Below are 21,461 nucleotides of genomic sequence, written 5' to 3'. Positions count from 1 at the left end.
TACAGCAGCTTCACTAGAACCCGATCCTCCGCAAATTAAAGCAGAGACTTCTGGATCCGGGAGCTTTGTGAGGATGCTCGGCTTCATGCACACCGGGAGCCGCTGATAGCAGCTAAAGCAGTTTCGGAAGGACAGATTATGACCTCAGATCGGGCATTAAAGGATCCCGCTGCCTGATGTGTCGATGTTGTTCTAACGCAACCACAGGCGGGTCAGTGCCGTTAATTATCACGACTATTAAAGGTCCAGTTCAAGTTCTCATGAAACCTTTTCAAACATTTACCGTTTTCGACGAAAGAAGGAATGAAGATGACAAACGTTCTGAAAGCTTCCGAGATTCCATAGGTTATTCGTTTTTATTTACAGTAAAAACAATATTTGTGACTTTTTGATTTGACTTTTTTTTATCTCTCGAGTGATTAAAGACTTAATGTTTTAAGTTTAAACGCACAGTACACTCTAAAAAATGCTGGGTTAAATACAACCCAGTGCTGGGTAAAATAGGGACAAACCCAGCAATTGGGTTGTTTTGACCCAGCGGTTGTGTTAAATGTTTAACCCAACCTTCTGGGTAGTAACCCAACCGCTGGGTCAAAACAACACAATTGCTGGGTTTGTCCCTATTTTACCCAGCACTGGGTTGTATTTAACCCAGCATTTTTTTAGAGTGTATAGTCTATTATTTTTTTTTACACATTAAAATTTAAATTGAAAGTTTACACAAGTGAAGTGGCAAATAGCTACGTTTCATGATTAATATCCCTCTAATATGCAGAACGCAGTCTTATTATGTGGAACTTTTCATTTATGACAAATACAAATGTAGCCTATATAGCCTAACCAAACTATTAGCAAGTGAGAACGCTTTCTATAAATAATACAACTAATGCAATAACACAAAACTGTGAATTAAATATTGATTGAATGGTCCTCTGCAAAAAAAAAAAGCATGTATTTTTGCAAAATTGTATGGATCCGTTTTAAGTAGGCTACGTACCACCCTATTTTAGCGTAATATTCAGATCTGACCTGGTAGACTTGACCAAGCTCGTAGATCACCTGATCATTACAAAAGCAGTTATCATGTGCCAAAACCAGCATGACCACCACCAAGCTGATATGAATAGGAACTCAACAAAATGTCCTATTTAAAATCCTTCAAAAACTGTCCCACTTTACCCTATATTTTCATTACTGAAATAATATATTAAGCCTGCATTAGAATCCATACAGACATAGGCTTCTAAATATACTTGTGTATAGAAGAAAAAATATTATGACTATACATGCTTCAATTATGGCGCCACCTATAGGCTACTGAAATCCCTGTTAGAGATACTTCATGTATCGACCAGTTGAAAAATATTTGCCGAATTAAAACAATCAAGTGTTTATATGATGTAAACAAATGTAAGAGTTCAACAACAAATTCAGACAGAAAGAGATCAGTAAACAGTGACTTTATGAAACCAATTGTTGCACTTGACAATAAAAATGGCATATTTACCAAAGTATTAAAACTAGTTATTGCTCCCAAGTTTACAAAGACTGTCTTGATGAATAATCAATATCATCCTAATCTCATCCCAAAAAGAGGAATGTAGAAAGTAAACACCAAATCTGAAAAAAAAAAAAAAAAGAAAAAAAAAAATTTTTTTTTAAACATCAAAAGCACCTGAAAACTAGTTTTCTATTTTCCAAAATGAGAAATCCTGAGAAATTACAAATTTCTAGGGGGAAAAAAAACTACCATATTTTGTTCTTTCATGCATTTCGTTGTTGTACATACAGAAATATTTCTCAAAAAGGACATTCTTAAAAATAAAAGTTACATAAACATAGGTGTCCCCGAGATCAAAATATACATTTAAAACAGGCCAGCACACAAAATGGCCAATTTATTACTGGTTTTGTATTTTTTTTTGTTCTTGCATCTTTAAAAACAACTTCCAATCTAAATGCCTTAACTTCATTATGTCAAAAATGTGCTTTTGTACTGCTAACTTTCTTTTTTTTTTTAAACCATTAAGATGCAATTCACAAAATAGAAAATTTAAAAATCTTGGAAGATAACAAAAGGTTATTAAAACAGTTGATTTAAAAAAATGTTTACAGGAGAACTAAAATGCAACTAAAGCTGGCTTTTAAAAGTGTTTCCATCGTCCCTCTCTAGAGTCTCTCCGTCTTTCAGGAGGGTGATTTCTGTTGTGTCCTCCGCTGCGGTCATCATGGTGATAGAAGTCACCTCGCTGGCTGTCGCGCCGATGCCGGTCATAGTTGTTCCCGCTGTGGCCCTGCCGTTGATCTCTGCCTGGGTTGCTATTGTCCTGGGGAGGGTGGCGATGACCACGCTGGCCGGACCAATCCTGTTGCCAGTGATTACTGTCTGCAGGACTGCGCAGTTGCTGCATGCCCTGCTGGTGACCTCCATTGAGCTGGAGCAACTGCTGCATCTGAACCTGCCACATGTTATTCACCTATTAAAAAAAAAGAAAAAAAGTGAGGGATGACTTTAAATGCTTCGCTCAATGTGAAAGCACGCAGGTGATGGAGATTTACCGCTGATTACAGAACCGGATTTACTGATAAGATGCGCGTTAAATATCGCATGCGATTAATCGTGCAGCCCTAGACATGACACACATCATCTTAATAATTCACCCAAAAATCTAAATTTAGATGAGTTTGTTTCTTCATCTGAACAGATTTGGAGAAATGTAGCATTCCATCACTTGCAGTGAATGGGTGCCGTCAGAATGAGAGTCCAAACAGCTGAGAAAAACATCACAATAATCCACAAGTAATCCACACCACTCCAGTCCATCAGTTAATGTCTTGTGAAGCAAAAAGCTGTGTTTGCAAGAAACAGATCCATCATTAAGACATTTTTTAACTTTAAACCATTGATTCTGGCAAAAACAGGAGTCCATAATCCATAATAACGCTTCCTCCAGTGAAAAAAAAAAATCCATCTCCTGTTGTCTTCTCACATCACATCGTCCCACATATTAGTTTAGAACTGTTTTTGCTTGTAAACGGTGATTGATCTGTGCAGACTTCTCTCCCGATTCAGACGAGACGACTTTTTCACTAGAGGAAGCGTTATTATGGATTATGGACTTGCATTTTAGCCAGAAACAACAGTCTGAATTTTAAAAACGTCTTAATGATGAATGTGTTTCTTAAAAACACATAGCTTTTCTCTTCTCAAGGACATTAACTGATGGACTGGAGTGGTGTGGGATACTTGTGGATTATTGTGATGTTTTTATTATCTGTTTGGATTCTCATTCTGACGGCACCCATTCACTGCAGAGCATCCATTGACGAGCAAGTGATGGAATGACATTTCTCCACATCGGTTCAAGAAACAAGCTCATCTTGGATGGTCTGAGGACAAGTACATTTTCAGCAAATCTTCATTTTTTTAAATGTCCATCAGCAATAAAATCTACTTTTGGTCTGACATTAATTAACAGATTTTGAATGGAGGAATCCGAACATGAGCAGAAGTGTTAGTAGAGGTATTCTCACCATCGCCTGCCTCTGCAAACTGTCAGGTGAAGAGACAGACCTTTGTATAAGCTGTGGAGGGGAGTAGGACGGAGAGCCCATCTGCTCTGGGGTTCTGCCAGCATAGAAAAGTACATCAGTTCAGGTTAAAATCCTAGAAACAAGACAGTACACTACCGTTCAAAAGGTTGGTGTCAGTATTTTATTTTTTTTTGTAATTAATAAGAAATTAATACTTTTAATCAGCAAATACTAGGGTGACCATACATCTTTTTTTCCCCCAGACATGTCCTGGCCAGGATTTCCAAATTGCCTAAAATGTCCAGGGTATGGCTTTGTTTAAAAAAAAAAAAAATTATAAATACAAAAACAAAGCATATAATCATTCTGCACAACCCTAATATTATACACTTGATGGAAATGATTCCCCTAAACATTTTTGATACATAGTAAATGATTAATGTTGTCATGAAATCAGAAACCCTACTCTTGAAGAAATGCGATCACAAATGGTCACAGGAGAGGCATTCGAGATGCAAGTAAATAGCAGGTGTAAACAGTGATGGGTCTCGGCTGACATCTTGTGACGGGATCACTTGAAACAGAGCAGGTGTAAATATAACCACTAAATCACTACATTTAAATCAGAAGTTACCTTCCACCGCGGTGACCAGGTGTATTTGCTGGACTGGGGTTTTGGGAGTTTGCTGGACTTTTGCCTTCCTGGTTAATATGACTGCTGCCTGTTAAAAACAACACAGATTTAGATGACCATTCATCTGGTTCTTACACTGCTGGGCTGAAAAGATATGTTCATAACTGTGATGCATTGAATCAGAATTGCAGAAAGTTGTTTCAGGTGAAGAGCAAGTTACACATTAAAGACTTTTTTTTTTAATTCTAATTTTTGCACACATTAATCACTCACAAAACGACCAGAATCAAGTAAGCAAATGGCATCAAAATTAAGTTTGCGTACAATTCCAGCACAACCTTAATTTTTTTGTCCTCTACTACGGTTCACGTTCTTAAAGATTGTTGTGGAAATGTCCCTAACTCATGAAATGACTGGTGTGTGTGTGTGTGTCTGTGTGTGCATGTTTATGTGGTTTATGGGGACACAAATTTGTATAATAACATGGGTATGACATAGGTATTACAACGAGAAGGTGATAAGCTGGTCCTTTGTTGGTTTAAGCTGGTCCTTTGCCAGCACATGACCAGCATAAACCAGCAAAAGGACCAGCATGAACCAGCAAAGGACCAGTTTAAACCAGCATCAAAACATACCTAACCAGCATATGCTGGGGTTTTTTTCAACAGGGGCCTTAATTGTAAATGAACGACACTTAATCAAAATAAAGAAGACTTAATGCGAATGAATGACAAGAGCAAAAGTGCCTTTGCATAGACAACAACGACAACTTAATATAAACAGCAAACCAATATCCCTTATACCTTTGAATAAATGTTCAAATTAAGCGTAAGAGTGTTCGGAAATGCTCCAAACTAACGTTACCGCAAACAACAAACACGCGCTGATAGAAATTACAGTAAATATTTCAAACGACACCACGGTACTTGTTTGTAAAACATGAATCTAACGTTACTGTTTTCAATAGGGTCGTTTGCAAACGGATAAAAAATAAATAAACAGCAGTCCATCACTAGCATTAGCAAGCTAACCAACGACACTAAAGCACTCACCTGTAAAAACAGCTCAAATATAACTTCTTCTGTTACTTGAGGGTCCAAATTCCCGACAAACAGAGTCCGGTCAGCCTCATCAGCTATTCCCATCTTGCAAAATATTGATAATCCAGCCGGTTGATCGCGTTAGCTCTACTAGCTTGAATTTGTCAATTATATCATCTGTCTTTAAAACTCGTTTGCCGTGTGTGAGCAATAACTGTCGTGATGAACAGTCGCTTCACGACAGTAGCAGTTCTAGGAAAGACCAGAGGGAGGCGTCATGTGTGTGTGTGTGTGTGTGCGTGTGTGCGTGCGTGCGTGTGTGCGCGCGCGCGTGTATAAATCCAACCAGATGCTTCCAGTTTTACTCAGCGCTTAAATTAAATTAGATTAATGAAAAATATAACGATTTTTCGTTCACACCTTAAGAACACAGACAGAAAGCTGCACGTGTTGTTGTTGTGGAGATAATGTTGCAGAGCTAACAGTTGGCCCTGTCACAGATAGAGACCATGTTCCTATTGTTAGGTTATTTGTCAGTGCTGCATGCCTGTGACTCATTGAAAGCTAATGAAAAAAGAGCTGGGGGTTTTAGTCTTCAACATGTGTTTTTTAATGACTACTTTGAGATAAAGTATAGCATGAAGTATAAAGTATAACTAAGTACTGGCATTAAATCCTGTTCAGTGATGTGCTCTGATCACTCATGACATGATACTGTGTGACTTTCATGTTCAAAAAGTGGCCCTGAAAAGCAAAAAGCATATATGTGAGCTCCATATAATAAGCTTACATTGTAAAAGAAGACAGACAATGGTTTTAAGATATTAATATTTTCAAACACTGGGTCATGCAATATTACAGACAGCTATGGTGTATTTTTATATACATATTTAAAAGGAGTACATGCATTGTGACATGTCCATATGTCCTAGATCAATGAAAGAGCAATAGATCACTAGATCAATTCAGTTTAATGCATGCCAATTTTAAATCCAGGCAATCTATACTGATCTAATTTGATTGATCTAATTTAAAGGCATACATCAAGTAAAGCTATGTGCATTTTGATGCTCCAACACACGTCTTATTTACTCTGAAATAACAGCAAACTGTCGTTTTAATAATGTGATCAAGAGGAAGTGACATCACTGAATCTTCAGAGGAGCCATATGCTGATATAACATTATAATACGTGTATTATTTGTTGTTTTTTCATACTTGAAAAGATTAGTTCACCCCATCACATAAGCAATGTGTTTATTTCTATTATTGCTGTGATAGTTGACACTGGAATGCTAATGCTTTATGGCCACAAACCCGACAAACATTAAGACCAGCAGCCGTTCTTTGAACTGTTGATTATATGGATATGATAGTTGTTGATTATGTCACTTATATTCATCTTATTCTGAGTTTGTCTGTGCACAAGTGCAACAATGTTACTTTATTAGTTTGTAGCTGTGATGTTGTGGAAGAGGTATGCTGGATATGCCTCAGAATGAAAGCTATTTTGTAATGTTTTCTGCATATGGCACTCATTTCAAGACTCAAATATAGAGATTGGTAGTTTTAATGCTGTTGTTATTTTTGGTGCTATTTTATATTTGAAGGATATATTTAAATATTGATTTGCGATTCAAGAAAACTTTTAAGCAGCAGTAAATCTTACCTATATTTACAGGTGTTGAACTAAGTCGCAAAATATTTGAACTTTAATACACTAAATATTACACTAAATGTTTTCAGTATTTTATTTATTGTAAAAATGTTCATTGCTTATTCAACCTGACACTGCAGTAAAGTTGTAGTTGTAGAATCAGCTTTTAATTTCACACTTTCCTCTTTGAGTTAATCATATTTTCTTTTCCTAATAATTGTCTGTAAATGTAAAGTTTCAAACACTTGTTTAGCCAGATTTTTGTTGAGCCAGTCCTTGATCTCTCTCGGGGTCAGACATCAGGTTGCAGGTGTTTTTGGTGCCACTAGTTGGCGCAGGAATCACACGCTTCACCTTTAAGTGTGTAATTCCACCATCCAACAGTAGATGGCAATGTTCCTCCTCAGAACTTCACTGACTTCCAATACAAACTCTCAAAGCACAAAATATACTTCTGTTGAGCCAAGGTGTCTTTCTACAAATCTCAGACAGAAAAACAAAGAGAGAGAGAGAGAGAGAGAGAGAGAGAGAGAGAGAGAGAGAAAAAAGAGCGATACTAGAAAGAAAGATGCTCTCTGTAGTTTCTTCTCTGATTGTTCTTGTTCCTCAGTCAGATTCTCAGGATGGCCAGTGTTGCTGGGCTCCACAGAGGCAGAACATCACAGGGGAGCGCTGGATCTCCTCTGCCTTTTAGTCATGACTTGGATGGAAAGCGAATTATTAGTGCTCTGCATTTATCCCATCCAAAGTGCACACACACAGCAGTGAACACACACACACACACACACACACACACACACACCGTGAACACACACCCGGAGCAGTGGGCAGCCATTTTTTTATTATTATTTTTTTCTGATCTGACTTGTTGCAACATGCGAGCCTGCTACAAATTAGCATAAAACCTTAGTTTTCTGTCAAATAGACCAATTTCAGTGTTTGCAAACAGTGATGACGTTTTTTGTGGGTGGATCTTTTCTGGTGGCAGAAAAACACTGGGAACAAGTGGAGGGAAACGGGTAAAATCCATGGAATAAGAGAAAAAAAATTATTGTTGTGCCTTTGGATGTCAGAATCGGAATGCAAATCATTTTTATATAATACTGTCGTCAAAGACGCCATTTGAAGCTAAACGCAGACGTTTAAACGGACAGACTGTGGATGAAACCTGCTATGATTACCCTACTTTAAAACATACATTTGATTTAAACAATAGGTCCATATAATATTCATATAGGGGACATATTGTATTAGCCCTACAGTTGAAATACATGCATGAAATACTATTTAAACCTAAAACATTTTACATAACATTTACCTATTTTATCTAACAATTCGGACTTTTCTTTCTTGCACATGCAAGTTTATATCTCCTAGTTCGGACTTTATAACTTTATTCAAGTCAACAATTGCGAGTTTGTCAATTCTGAGGGAAAAAAAGCCAGAAGTGTGGGATTATAAACTAAAAAGAAAGAATGACGAGTTGATTTTTCTTAGCAGAATTGTGAGATATAATCTCGGAATTGCAAGAAAAAAAGTCAGAATTTTGAAATATAAACTCAAAATTATTTTTTTTATTCTTTTATTCCATGGCTTGAATAGACTGCTACATTAAAACTATCATTTTCTGCCGCCATTACGCGCGCGCAGCTGCAAGTGACGTAACTGTGACGTCTACTCCAAATTGGTCTATAGAAATATACCTTATTTTAGTCTTATTTTATTCCTGATAGTTGGTATTGTAATGTAATTAATTCTCCATATGCTTTTGAGCATGGGATTTTATACTGGGGTCACAATTAATGCTGGTTTAGCAGTAAAAATGCATAAAAAATAAAATAAAATAAAACAAAATAAATATATTAGATTGAAATAAAATTATATACATTTGATTTAAAAAATAAATAAACACATGTATTATTTATTGTATAATAAATGGTACAATACTACAGTGAATAGGAAAAAGTATGTAATAATGTTTTATAGAGATTAAATTTTTCACAATATAAATTAGGTCTTTATACATTAAAAAAATGTAGCTGCTATTTCAATTTTAGGATGGGGTCCCTGATATGATCATATTTGGGGGCTGTGGCATCTAAACGATTGAAAAGCCCTGCTAGAGTAGAGGAATTAAAATCTCCTTAAGAGTCATGGTGAGTCGATCAGTTGCGTAAAATATCAGATAATTGTATTTTTTATGACAAGACAAGGGTAGTTCAGGCTGTAAAATGTCATGTGGTGTGATTCCACAAAAACATGGAATTTATATAATGATGAAAAATTAACAATTCATTGTAATTCAAAAAACAATAAAAATAATAAAATAAAAATAAATAATGATTAGGATCAGTGTGGTATTTTTTATTTGTATTTTTTATTTTTTGTCTTTATGGCCACATGACAATATTAGAATCAGTTTGTTTTTGTCTTGTAAATATCATATACATTTCAGTTTTTCTTGAAAATGGTACGCTATAGAAGTTTGTCAAAACCATATGAAACGATCATGAATACAAAGAGTACATTTCTAAGAATCTGGCATGTTTTAAACTAGATTTTTCCCTTTCTTTGTTGCGAACACTCTTGTTTGTCATCCGCTCAAACGTTAAAGTGCGTGAGCTCAGAATAGTTCTAATTTGTTTATATCAAGAGGGCACTTAAGCGTATTGAATTCCTGATTAAAATGTGTCCAAGGCAGCCCTAGGCAGTCTGAAATGTCAACTGTTACACTTAACATGATTAAGACATGCACTCTGGCATCCGTGTCTCTATCATATTAGAGTGTGTGTAGCCAGCCAGCGTTATTTTAGTCAAACGTGACGTGAGGGTTTATCGCTCTGAGCGAGGTTGGCCACCAAAACGAGCTGTGGAGATTCCCAGATCTAGGCCATCAGCTACATCACTTGCCGCGTTCACCCTCTTCACTAACCTTGGGGAAAATCATCAGTATCGCCACGATTATTCGCTGGTGACTTCAACCTCTGTCCCAGTTTCCCTCCTCCTTTGCTCCTCTCTCCAGCACAAATGTCTTTTTGACTCATCATATTCATAATTCATGTGGAATGAAGTGATGTAGGATCATTAAATGCACATGAATATTTGTGGGATGAATCCTCAATCGGGCCGGCCGCTGGCAATCTCAGCCCGGTTGAATGCCTGTGTCCTGTAAGCTGAGAATTGGCCGTAATGTCTTCATGAGAGACGAAGCAAGCTTACGTCCTCTCTGCCCCCTCCGCTTAGGAGAGATCACTTTTTAAATGCCCCTGAGGTGTCACGGGATCCACAAAGATCAATCTTGCTTAATGCAACAACCAGGGAATGCATCTGCCCTCTCCTGCATCGTAAGTGAATGCCTGTAATTATTGATGGATCCGCAGAGTGCATGGATAGGCATGCACATGTAAGGCATATTAAAAGAAGAGCGATAGGCGGAATGCGGCTCGTGGCGTGAACTATGCAGATGTCTAATAGGAGGTCTTGAATGGAACAGACATCAGGCCTGTCTTAGCTGTGAAATGGCTGCCAGACTTAGATGAAATGTCCTAAAGAGAAGTGAAAATACAAGTCACTGATGTCATGTCCTGTTTGCAGTGCACGGGTCATATAGAGCGCCAAAGGCAAAGGACTTTATCCTAGAGACAGATTGGAAGAATTCTAGTTATTCAATTTGACTCTGATTTTCTAGAGTTTGCACTTTTGCGAGAAATCCCAGAAGGCATCATGTTGGATCATAACCCAAGCAGAATCTCATTTAACGCAACTGATTTGCTCAGATGATGCATTGCTGTAGTGAATTTAAAGGGATAGTTCTGTTATTCTTTGATCACTTAATCATGTCGTGTGACTTTCTTTGTTCCACAGGACGTAAAAGGATATGTTTTCCGTAAAGTGAACTGGGGGTTTTATGATGAATAGTGAGCCATTTAGTATTGAATTGATTTAAAATCAAGGTAAACAGAATGCAGAATTTTAGTTAACAGTTGCATGTAAGAAGATACAATTACAGTGAATTCAAATTCAAATAGATGCAATTTATAACTAGAAAAGCACTGGCGGGACTGGAACCCAGATTGCGTTGCTGGAAGCCCAGAGCACTAACCACTACACTATGGAGCAGTGCACCAAATTTGCAGATAACCACGAGAGGCAGGATTGGTCTTTGCTTAAAGTCCTTCTTGAATAAGCAAATCAAATAAAAATATAAAAAATAAAACAAATCAAGCATCAAAAGCTGGGCTGAAGAAGGTACAGATCCACAATGACTTGCAGGCAAAATGTCCAATAACATAAAGAATGGTTCCCAAACATGCAGGTCAAAAAAGATCTGCGCGCACACACACACACACACACACACACACACACTCTAACAAGCCAGGCACAGGTGATATCATTGAGCTAATAATGAACAGGAAATCAGGAGGACATTGTGGAAGGTCTTGCGCTCTCTGTTTCCCTCTGCTGGACTGGACAGACCGTGGTGTGACACTTCCTTCCAACGTCATTCCAATTCAAATTCCAGTTCAACTTCCGGTAGGTCGCGTGGCCAATTCAATTCAAATCCACACTCGTGAACTGAAAGCAAGCCAATTATGAATTTTCCACAACTCAGGTTATTAACTACCTATATTTATTCTGTTTGTCACATAAAACTTTGACTTCAGAGGACTTTATAGTGCATGAATCGCATTCATTTTGGGGCTTGACTAGTTTTTTCTTTGTTTGTTTGTTTAGAGAGAGAATAGCAGGTCAGGCACCTGTAGTCATACTCGGGTAAGTCCTATTCTATAATGTGTCCCGCACAAAGATGTAATTTGCTGCTTAACCATCATAATACGATGCATTGTTGGAAAAACGAACTAGTTAGTCACAACTGTTTCCCGAAACTTGGTCGCACCTCCATTATTTGAACCACATTGGTTCAACAATATAGGACTGTCAGTAATGCTGTCATGCACAGGTGGTGGAGTAATAACTTATGCTAATTAAATGATTTGAGATTGCAATTAATTACAGATTATTATAGATTGCTTATATGAACAGAAATAAAAAAACATTTAAATCACGTTAGCATGCACTAAAATATATAGTTAAATGCTAAAATATATAGATAGAGATATGTGTGTGTGTATATATATATATATATATATATATTAGTGCTGGGAAACGATTAAATTTTAATCGCGATTAATCACATTGTTATGTGCAAAATTCAATAATGAATTCAAAAGTAGTGTATTGCGCACTTTTATTTTAAAAGTACTGCTGTATTAACAACACTGCATTAACATTTGGTTTGCAAACATTTAAAACAAATAAGGTGCTTTTTTACAGCAGAATTACATCCCTTTACATAATAGCAGTTAAAATATTTATTGTAAATCTCAACTTAAACATTAATGTAATCAAATTAAAATCTCCTTTTCATACAACTCGTGTATTCTTCTTGTGATGGTGCGTCTTGAGGGAGGCTCATACATGATGTCATTTGTTGCGATCCAAAGAACGTTCACCTATTTTTGACAGACGCTGTGTCCAAGCCGCACAGTAGATACAAAATAAAAGTCCAAAAATCCTGTCAATTTCAAAGTAAACACCTTGCGCAGACTCCCGATCGTATTTCACATCACTACATCCTTGTTAGGAGGCCATAAATGGTATGTGCTGTGTGAACAAAAGTGCAATAACATCTGGTTTGCAAACACTTTATACAAATAAGGTGTTTTTTACAGCAGTATTCCCTTTACATAGTAGCAGTTAAAATATTTCTTGTAAATCTCAACTTAAAGATTAATGTAATCAAATCAAATTAAAATCTCTTTTTCATACAACTCATGTATTCTTCTTGTGATGGTACGTCTTGAGGGAGGCTCATACATGCCGTCATTCGTTGCGATCCTAAGAACGTTAGCCTATTTTTGACAGACGCCGTGTCTACAGTAGATACAAAAGAGAGATACAAAATAAAAGTCCAAAAATCCTGTCAATTTCAAAATAAACACCTTGCGCAGACTCCCGATCGTATTTCACATCACTATATACTTGCCAGGAGGCCAGAAATGGTATGTGAAATATAGATACAGTACTGCTGTATTAACAACACTGCATTAACATTTGGTTTGCAAACATTTAAAACAAATAAGGTGCTTTTTTACAGCAGAATTACATCCCTTTACATAATAGCAGTTAAAATATTTATTGTAAATCTCAACTTAAACATTAATGTAATCAAATTAAAATCTCCTTTTCATACAACTCGTGTATTCTTCTTGTGATGGTGCGTCTTGAGGGAGGCTCATACATGATGTCATTTGTTGCGATCCAAAGAACGTTCACCTATTTTTGACAGACGCTGTGTCCAAGCCGCACAGTAGATACAAAATAAAAGTCCAAAAATCCTGTCAATTTCAAAATAAACACCTTGCGCAGACTCCCGATCGTATTTCACATCACTATATCCTTGTTAGGAGGCCATAAATGGTATGTGAAATATACATAAATATACATAAATATACAGCTACAAATCTTTTATCCTTGTTCATAACTGGACATTTAAATTGTATTAACTTTCTAGTCTACAGCACAACAAAGTAGGACATAGCAATAAATACAACTATAAACAGAATTAAACCGGACAAAACATAAGTATTTAGCCAACTTAGCCGTGTTAGAACACAAATAATCAAGACAAACAACGTCAGACAGGCAAATCACGTGGTCTCGCGAATCCTGTCGCTTTGCATCTGAAATGCTCCTGGCGTGGAGGACAGAACGCGCCGCAGATGCGTGCAGTGTAAATATATTGTAGAAACGTAATTTTCTGTAAAGCTGCTTTGCAACGATTTGTATCGTGAAAAGCGCTATACAAATAAACTTGAATTGAATAAAAATTTTATAAGGGGTTGCACCGTGTCTATATCCGGATGCGACAGTTGTCACGCCGCGCCATGACGCAACAGCTAAAGTCTGTCCACACTGGACGCGACAAAGCAACCGTTGCAAATCATTTGAATTTTGTGTCAGTACGTCATAGATAGAATGAGGCAGCAGTTTACTGTCGGGGATTTGTCATGTCGCGCCGCGCCGCTTCCAGTGTAGACAGCATCACTGATTATAATGGGTTCTATTGTATTTTTTTGCGTCACACCGCTCGCATCCGGTGTAGACATGGTGTCACTGATTATAATGAGTTCTATAGTATTTTGTCACGCCGCGCCACTCGCGTCCGGTGTAGGTGTTAGGTCCACCCCAAATGCTCTCATTGGTTGAGACGCATGATGACGCCCATCCCAAATCAGTACTGATCAACATCCCACCCCTCCTGTGACCCATGGTTTATCTGTATGTGTATTCAGAGCCAGTGAGCAATGGACTTTCAAAATAATAATAATAATAAAAAAAACTGCGTTAATGCGCGATAAAATAATTGTCGGCATTATTTAATTAATGCATTAACACGATAACGCGTTAACTTGCCCAGCCCTAATATATATATATATATATATATATATATATATGTACTACTATATATACTATACTATACTGTACATACTATCAACTACTACTTACCAAAGGTCAAGAGCTGTATTTCCAAACACTAGTTTGTGACTATTCATTGGAACTTTGGTTTCACGAAACTGCAAATCTCCGAACTATGTTGGTAGCAATGAAACATGCAACCATAGTTAGCTAACAATACTTTTGGGAAACGCACCCTCTCTTCGCAAAGCTGCATCATCATACAAAGTCTGAGTCATAGAGTGGGGTTAGTGTGAAACTTCCCACACACAATATAGATTCCCCTGTTGGATTAAACACTTGTTTGCAATGCAGCATTATTAAATTTCCGTTTTGACTGGAGGCACAATTACTGTCACGCTAACCACTCCGCTAACAATTGCATCATGCTCGCAAGTATTGCTAGCATTTCTGTGCATGCTGGCAAGCAGCTTTTACAAAATATGCACACAAATAGACAATCATAATACATCAGTCTGTCTCAGAAGGTGTTTAATTACTTCAGTAAGGCTGAATCATTTTGGTTTTGCTAGGAGAGACTAGAGGGCCTTTGTATTATGAATCAAAGAGTTAGAAACGTACAAATCTCAACTCCATTAGCCTTAATTCACCCACAGGAGAGACTCCTCTCTCTGCTGTCGTCCTCTATCTCCTGGTGGGATGATAGCTTTAGCCAGAGGAGCTATAATTAAGATGCTTCATGGAATGAGGGTCTGGTTGTATTAGATGTGTGCCTACAGGAGCAATTAACAGAGGGATATTAAGATCAGTGCTATCTCGTCTCCAATCGCCAGCATCTGATGGATCCTAGATGCATTTTACACTTCAAATGCTTCAAAGGAGATAACGAATCCTGTCAAACCTTTATATTAAAGTTTTTGCACCGCATCACCAGAGAGCGATTGAGGTCAAGTGAAATCAGTGAAGGAATCAGATTATAGCTACGTGTTTTTTTCCAAGAAGTTGAGGAAACAAAGCATTGATCTTTATTTAGCCTAATCTGAGTAGCCGTGGATGTGCGGTTGAGGGTGAAATTAGACAGAATTCCCCCAAAAGAGCAATTTGACACAACAGTGAGTTTAATCTGTAGGAACTGAATTCTGACCCAAATCGTCACTACGGATTAAATTCAATTTGTTTGTGTAAAGTGACACTAGAGTTGGCCTGCTTAAAATTAGATTGGAGACAACCAGGATTGGGAATCAATAAGTGTCTGAGACAAAAATATCTCATGTCCCTGATGTCATAGCCTTAAAGGGGTCATATGATGCGATTTCAATTTTTCCTTTCTCTTTGAAGTGTTACAAGCTCTTGGTGCATAAAGAAGATCTGTAAAGTTGCAAAGACTAAAGTCTCAAATCCAAAGAGATATTCTTTATAAAAGTTAAGAGTCAACCACGCCTACCTAAAACGGCTCGTTCTAACACGCCCCCACATATCTACCTCACTATGTGGGAAGATTTGCATAATGCCACCCAAATGTTCACGCAAAGAAAGAAGGTGTAACTTTTATTCTCGCTGTAGTATTGTTGTTGCCACCGCCGCCATGTCGTGAAGGCGCTGTCTGTTTCATTGTGAAAGCGAAACTAGGACTTTTCAGAACACACACACCCCAACTTTTACATGGCTGCTTACACTAGTGTGTTTTCATTTTAACTTTTGCAACCCTACTCTTTTAGAAAAGCTGCAGACCCCATTTTAGTTGTAAAACTCCAGGGTTGTATTTCAGCGTAGACGGACCAAAACAGAGACTTTTGAAAATGAAGACATGGCTGCCCATATTCACTCCGTGATTGGGTCTTCTGGATCAACAGCGTCCATTAGGGCTTTTAGTCCAAGTGGGCACACATTTGGAGAAATGTTGATATCTTTACACGTTTACTTTATATTTCTTTAAACAGAATCATCATTTCTATTAATTTTCCACTGATTTAAGCAGTCTGATGATGAGCATTAGCAGCTTCCAGTGCTGTTTGTCTGTGTTTTCTCTTCCGTGATCACTGTTCTGACTCAGAGGAAGCTCTTTTGCTACTCATATGTCATATTACGCGTTCATAACCCACCCTCTTGCAGTGATGAACTTCTACGTTCTGTTCTTTACATATCAAAGAGAAATGTTTTTATGCATGAAACATGAAGCTAATGAGCATACAATTATGATAGTATATGATTTGGATGCGATTTTCATTCTGCCTATTTTCATAACAAGAAAGTGTTTACATGAGAAATGCTAGCTGGTGTAGCGATTAGCTTGATGTAAAAGGCTACAAATAACATATTACAGCAGCATTATATGACCAAAACCCACATTAGATCGCAACGGGATATTATTACAAACATTCTATGGTAGCTTAAAGTGATTTTTGAGTAAAAGCGTGGTATAAATTGTATAAATTGTCTTATGATGCTACAGTGTGCATGGTCATGTGACATACAATTTTGGTCATGTGATTTTTATTTATTTTTTTATTTTTTTCCTGAAACGCAGAGGAAAAGCCAGTATGGACAACGATCATGTGTTAAAATTAAAACGCATAGTGTGGACATAATACCCAAATCTCAGCCCCAAAGGGTGTTGATCCAGGAACATCCAGGTTCCTACTTGGTAATATCACAATAAGCTAATTTAAGATCCCTATATGAGCAGTTCACAAACATGGGTGTTGGTATAGCGTTTTCTTATTCGTATAAATTAGATTTCAGAGCCTTGGTTACAGAAGAGCATCTATGCCTCAGGAGTCAGTGATGAAATGGGCAGAAGACTGAGATCTGCATTTAGCCAAGTAATTGTAGCAGAAAGTTATTTGTATAGTCGAGTATTCTACAGAGTGTAAAAGAAGGTCAAAGAATCCTCAATCTTGTTGGCAATGCTTGGTGTGTAAATTAATTGCGGGTGGAGGCTTTATGGAATAACTGAATCAAGTAACAGATTTATAGCAGCATAAAATTGTAAAGCTAACCTTCAAATAAGAAGTGAACTCTCCGGAGGCTGTCCCGCTTTTCTCTCGTCCAGCCATTTCACCTTGTCCTCTCTACCGCAGAGATAAACCAGGAGGTGAAGCAATCAGCGCAGAGGTCACAGTCGTGTGTGCGAATACATTTTTACAGTCTGAAATTAGTTTGTCTTTGCTAATTAATCTGCATGCATCTGCTTTGATATGTATGTTGATAATTCAGAAATTGCTTCATCAGCACCAGGAAAGAGCACATGGAGTGTGTAATGGCATTTTAGCTAATAGATTGTTAATTAATTGCACACATCGCCATGTTAATTTTAGCAGAAGAAGCATGTTAATCATTTGTAATGAGGCAATCAGTGCTAGCGGTGCTTGCAGTTAGATTAGTTATTTACTCAGTGTCCTCCAGCATATGAGATACTGGATGTCTGCGCTAGCGGTGTTTCTGCTTTCTTGATGTGATTAATCTGTTTTGTCTTCTTGTCTACCTTTTCAGTGAATCAGCTGAATCGTTTCGCAAAATTCAAGCATTTCTTGAATCAACAAGATTCACTGACTCGTGAAAACCAAGAATATGACAAACATGTCTGACTCAATAATAGGATTTTATTAAAACGCATGAACGAATTGGGTGAATGAAAACATTTTCCGTCAAGAAATGTAATTGAATTTGGCATTGTTTAATATAAATGCTAATTATATTTAGGTTCAGTGATCACATGACAACAACACCAGTATTGTCATAAAATAATTTCCAAAACTCATTGTTGAACCAATTCTCTTAAGCAAAATGCTTGAACCAATTTTGGGGAAATGAGTTAAATCACTATTGGCCTTGATATGAGAAGCTATAAAGCATCCAAAACCCCTATAAAACCAGCAAACAGATCAGTTCAGCCTCACAAGCAAACCAGTTTAGGCTGCTGGAAGCTTTTGCACTCTGTTTTATGGGTTGCAAGTTAAGGGTTATTGTTGTGATGTTTTCCTCCTTTATAAAAGTGTATGAAAAGCCACAAGGAGGACATTTAGTAATATTTAATGTGAAGCAAATCATTCCACTGTCTTGCACCCGATATTTTAATCTGAAGTCAGTGCGTTGAAGCTGTTGGCTCTAATATGCCAGGAAACCATGACATGTGTCTGCCTACCCGACTCTGGCTCCCAGCTAAAATATATCAAACTCGCCCAAAATAGCCTGTGTATCAACGCCCACTCACACAGGTTCATGGCCTGCCCACAGCCATCATATTTCATCAATCTTTCAACCATGTATTGACGGGACGTCCACACGCATTTGTCTGATGGGTGTTGTAGCCCTGTGAATTATTAATTTCTGTATTATGGGAGGTGCTGCTATCCCTACATGTGAGAGGTAGGATGTTGCCCGGGGCACTAAACACACTCGTTCTGTTCATTAACCCAGCAGAAATTGTCCATAACTAGCATAATGGAACATATATTGAACTCTTGGCCTGTTTAGTACATAAATATGCCCATGTGATAGTCCCGTCATGTCCTCATAGCAAACAGTAAAGCCAATAATGCCCCATTATACATGCTTTAATAACATAGCTTCTCTTTTATGTGCTTTACTCTGGTTCTCTACACTGGTTCTCAACCTGTTTAGCCCCATGTAGGCTGGTATGTTTCTCTGCTGTAATGGCAAAGCTGCTTCTTTGCAAACTTTATTTATAGAAAGTAGGACTTGGAGTGTCAGTAGAGTTAAAATAATACTGTTAAAATGTATTAATTCAACTTAAAAACAATGTAAGACAGCAACTGAACTTAAGTAAGTTCAGGCTCTTAATGCATTGTTTTTCCTTCTGGAGCATCAGTGAACGTTTGAACCTTTTGTAATAGTTGTGTATGAGTCCCTCAGTTGTCCTCAGCGTGAAAAGATGGATCTCAAAATCATACAGTTGGAAAGGGTTAAAATATGCAAAAGATGCTGGAAAACCAAAGATTTGTGGGACCTGAAGGATTTTTCTGAAGAACAGCGGGCAGTTTAACTGTTCAGGACAAATAAATCACAAAGCAGTGATTTAATAGTGAACAACTATTAAAAAAAAAAAAAAAAAAACCTGCTGTGGATCATCCAGGCAACAACACATTATTAAGAATCAAGCGCATGTAAACTTTTGAAAAGGGTCATTTTTATAAATTAAACTATTATTTTCTCTTGTGGACTATATGTAAATGTATTTTATGTTAGATACCTTATTCAGGTCAGTACTAAAAAAAAAAATAGCAAGCATTTTGTATGATCCCTCTTATTTTGTTAAAATAATTAATATTTTGCAGATACTGCAAAGTGTATCTAAGATTTTGACCACAACTCTATATGTGTGTGTATATATATACAGTATCTATATATATCTATATATATCTATATATATATATAGATATCTATATATCTATATATCTATATCTATATATATATATATATATATATATATATATATATACGCGCACACACACACACACACACATTACTCACAACCCTGAAAATATTTTTTTTGCTTGGCATAACTAAAAAAAGTATTAATTATGTATATAAAATGATATTAAATAGAACATTATTATATTTTTAAAAAAGTTTAAAAGTTAAAAACATATATAGTGGAAAAAAATATTAATTTGCATTACCTTTCCAGGGTTTAGAACATTTATGCATCTAGAAATTACACTTTTAAAATGAAGCTTCCTTACACATCTAGATTTGCAATCGAATCGATCAATCAATCAATCAGTCGGTCGGTCGGTCAGTCAGTCAGTCAGTTGTTGAGGGAGTGAACTAAAATTAATAATACATACATATACACATACAGCGAATGAAAATAAGCGATATCTTGACTTTAGCCAGTTATTTTAAAGCTTGTTTTGTCTTATTTTAAATAATTTTAAGACATTTTTTGGCCTGAAAGTTTACTGAGGCCCTTAATGGCCCCGGCCTTCTGGCTAAGAACCACTGATCCATGCCTTATGCTGCCCATAAAATGACCATTAAAACCATGTCAATAGAGAGCAAGCCATGGCCTGTTCCCGTATTCACCGCCAAAGTTCTTGAAGACAAACAAATGCGAGTCACGACTGTGTGTTCACTGAATTAGCATATCCACACTCACTTCTGTTCAAAGCGACAATGAGGCGACTGTGCTTGGTGAATGTACCAAGGTTATGCTCTGTTTCTGTGTTTCTTATTCAAAAACTGTCAGGAGGTAAATAAATTATGCACATCAGTTTGAGCATTGCGCGTACGGAGGAAAAAGAGGCAGCTGAGAATAATTAGACCTCACTGTATGGAGGAGGGGGAAATCAGAGGAAGAATTCATAAATCACTTGTTGGATATTATACTTTATAGCATAGGTCTGAAGGATCTACACAGAATTCCTACATTTTATGGGTAGGGTAATGGGCTCAAGGCCTCATATCTGTGAAATGCAGACATGCATAATGAAGAATGGGGGTGGGCTCTGGGCTGCTGGTTTAGCTGGGTGCCTTTAGAAAGCCAGGAGCTATATAGTGGAAATGGTAAATCAAAGACAAACTCTAGTAGGACTCTGTTCCAAAACCTAGCGAGCAACTGTTCCTTCAAGGGTGAAATAAGTGCTGTTTTGACCCATTTAAAGGGATAATTCATCCAAAAATCAAAGAATGTTGGAAGTCAAACCATGGAAGTTATTACCGTCAACTGTTTGGTGACCAACATTCTTCAGAATATCTTCTTTTGTGTTCAACAGAAGAAAGAAATTCATACAGGTTTGGAACAACATGAGGGTAAATAAATGATGACAGAATTTTCATTCGGGACTCTAAGCAACTGCTAATGCACGGCGTTAAATAAATGTTACGTTTTATGGTATGTGGCATTGTAATTATTTCTGAATATAACATACAATAACCCTTCTCTTGTTAAAAAAAAAATAAATAAATATATATATATATATATATAAGTACAGTTTCAGATATTTATAAAACTGCCATTTTACAAACATATACATATATATACATATACATATATACACACACACGTATGTGTTTGTAAAATGGCAGTTATATAAATATCTGAAAGTACACTCTTAACATCAGTCAGTCAAGCATTATAATATGATAATCAATC

At 37.0% G+C, this 21,461-nt stretch overlaps 1 protein-coding gene across 1 annotated transcript; it reads right to left on the bottom strand.

Moving 5' to 3' along the window:
* Nucleotides 1–1,445: 1,445 nt before the first annotated feature.
* Nucleotides 1,446–9,918, bottom strand: LOC107670582 (RNA-binding protein 7-like). The gene is made up of 4 exons (XM_016463218.1): nt 9,798–9,918; nt 4,169–4,256; nt 3,535–3,628; nt 1,446–2,477 (listed from the first exon to the last, which is right to left on the bottom strand). Exons 1-4 carry the CDS (start codon nt 9,916–9,918, stop codon nt 2,145–2,147), a joined length of 636 nt encoding a protein of 211 aa, XP_016318704.1. The 3' UTR covers nt 1,446–2,144.
* Nucleotides 9,919–21,461: the final 11,543 nt, after the last annotated feature.

Source organism: Sinocyclocheilus anshuiensis, unplaced genomic scaffold (genome assembly GCF_001515605.1).
Source record: "Sinocyclocheilus anshuiensis isolate Anshui unplaced genomic scaffold, SAMN03320099.WGS_v1.1 scaffold140, whole genome shotgun sequence".
In the NCBI taxonomy this organism is placed as follows: Eukaryota; Metazoa; Chordata; class Actinopteri; order Cypriniformes; family Cyprinidae; genus Sinocyclocheilus; species Sinocyclocheilus anshuiensis.
The sequence above is the reverse complement of the archived record's forward strand: the minus strand, read 5'-3'. Positions and strand labels throughout refer to the sequence as shown.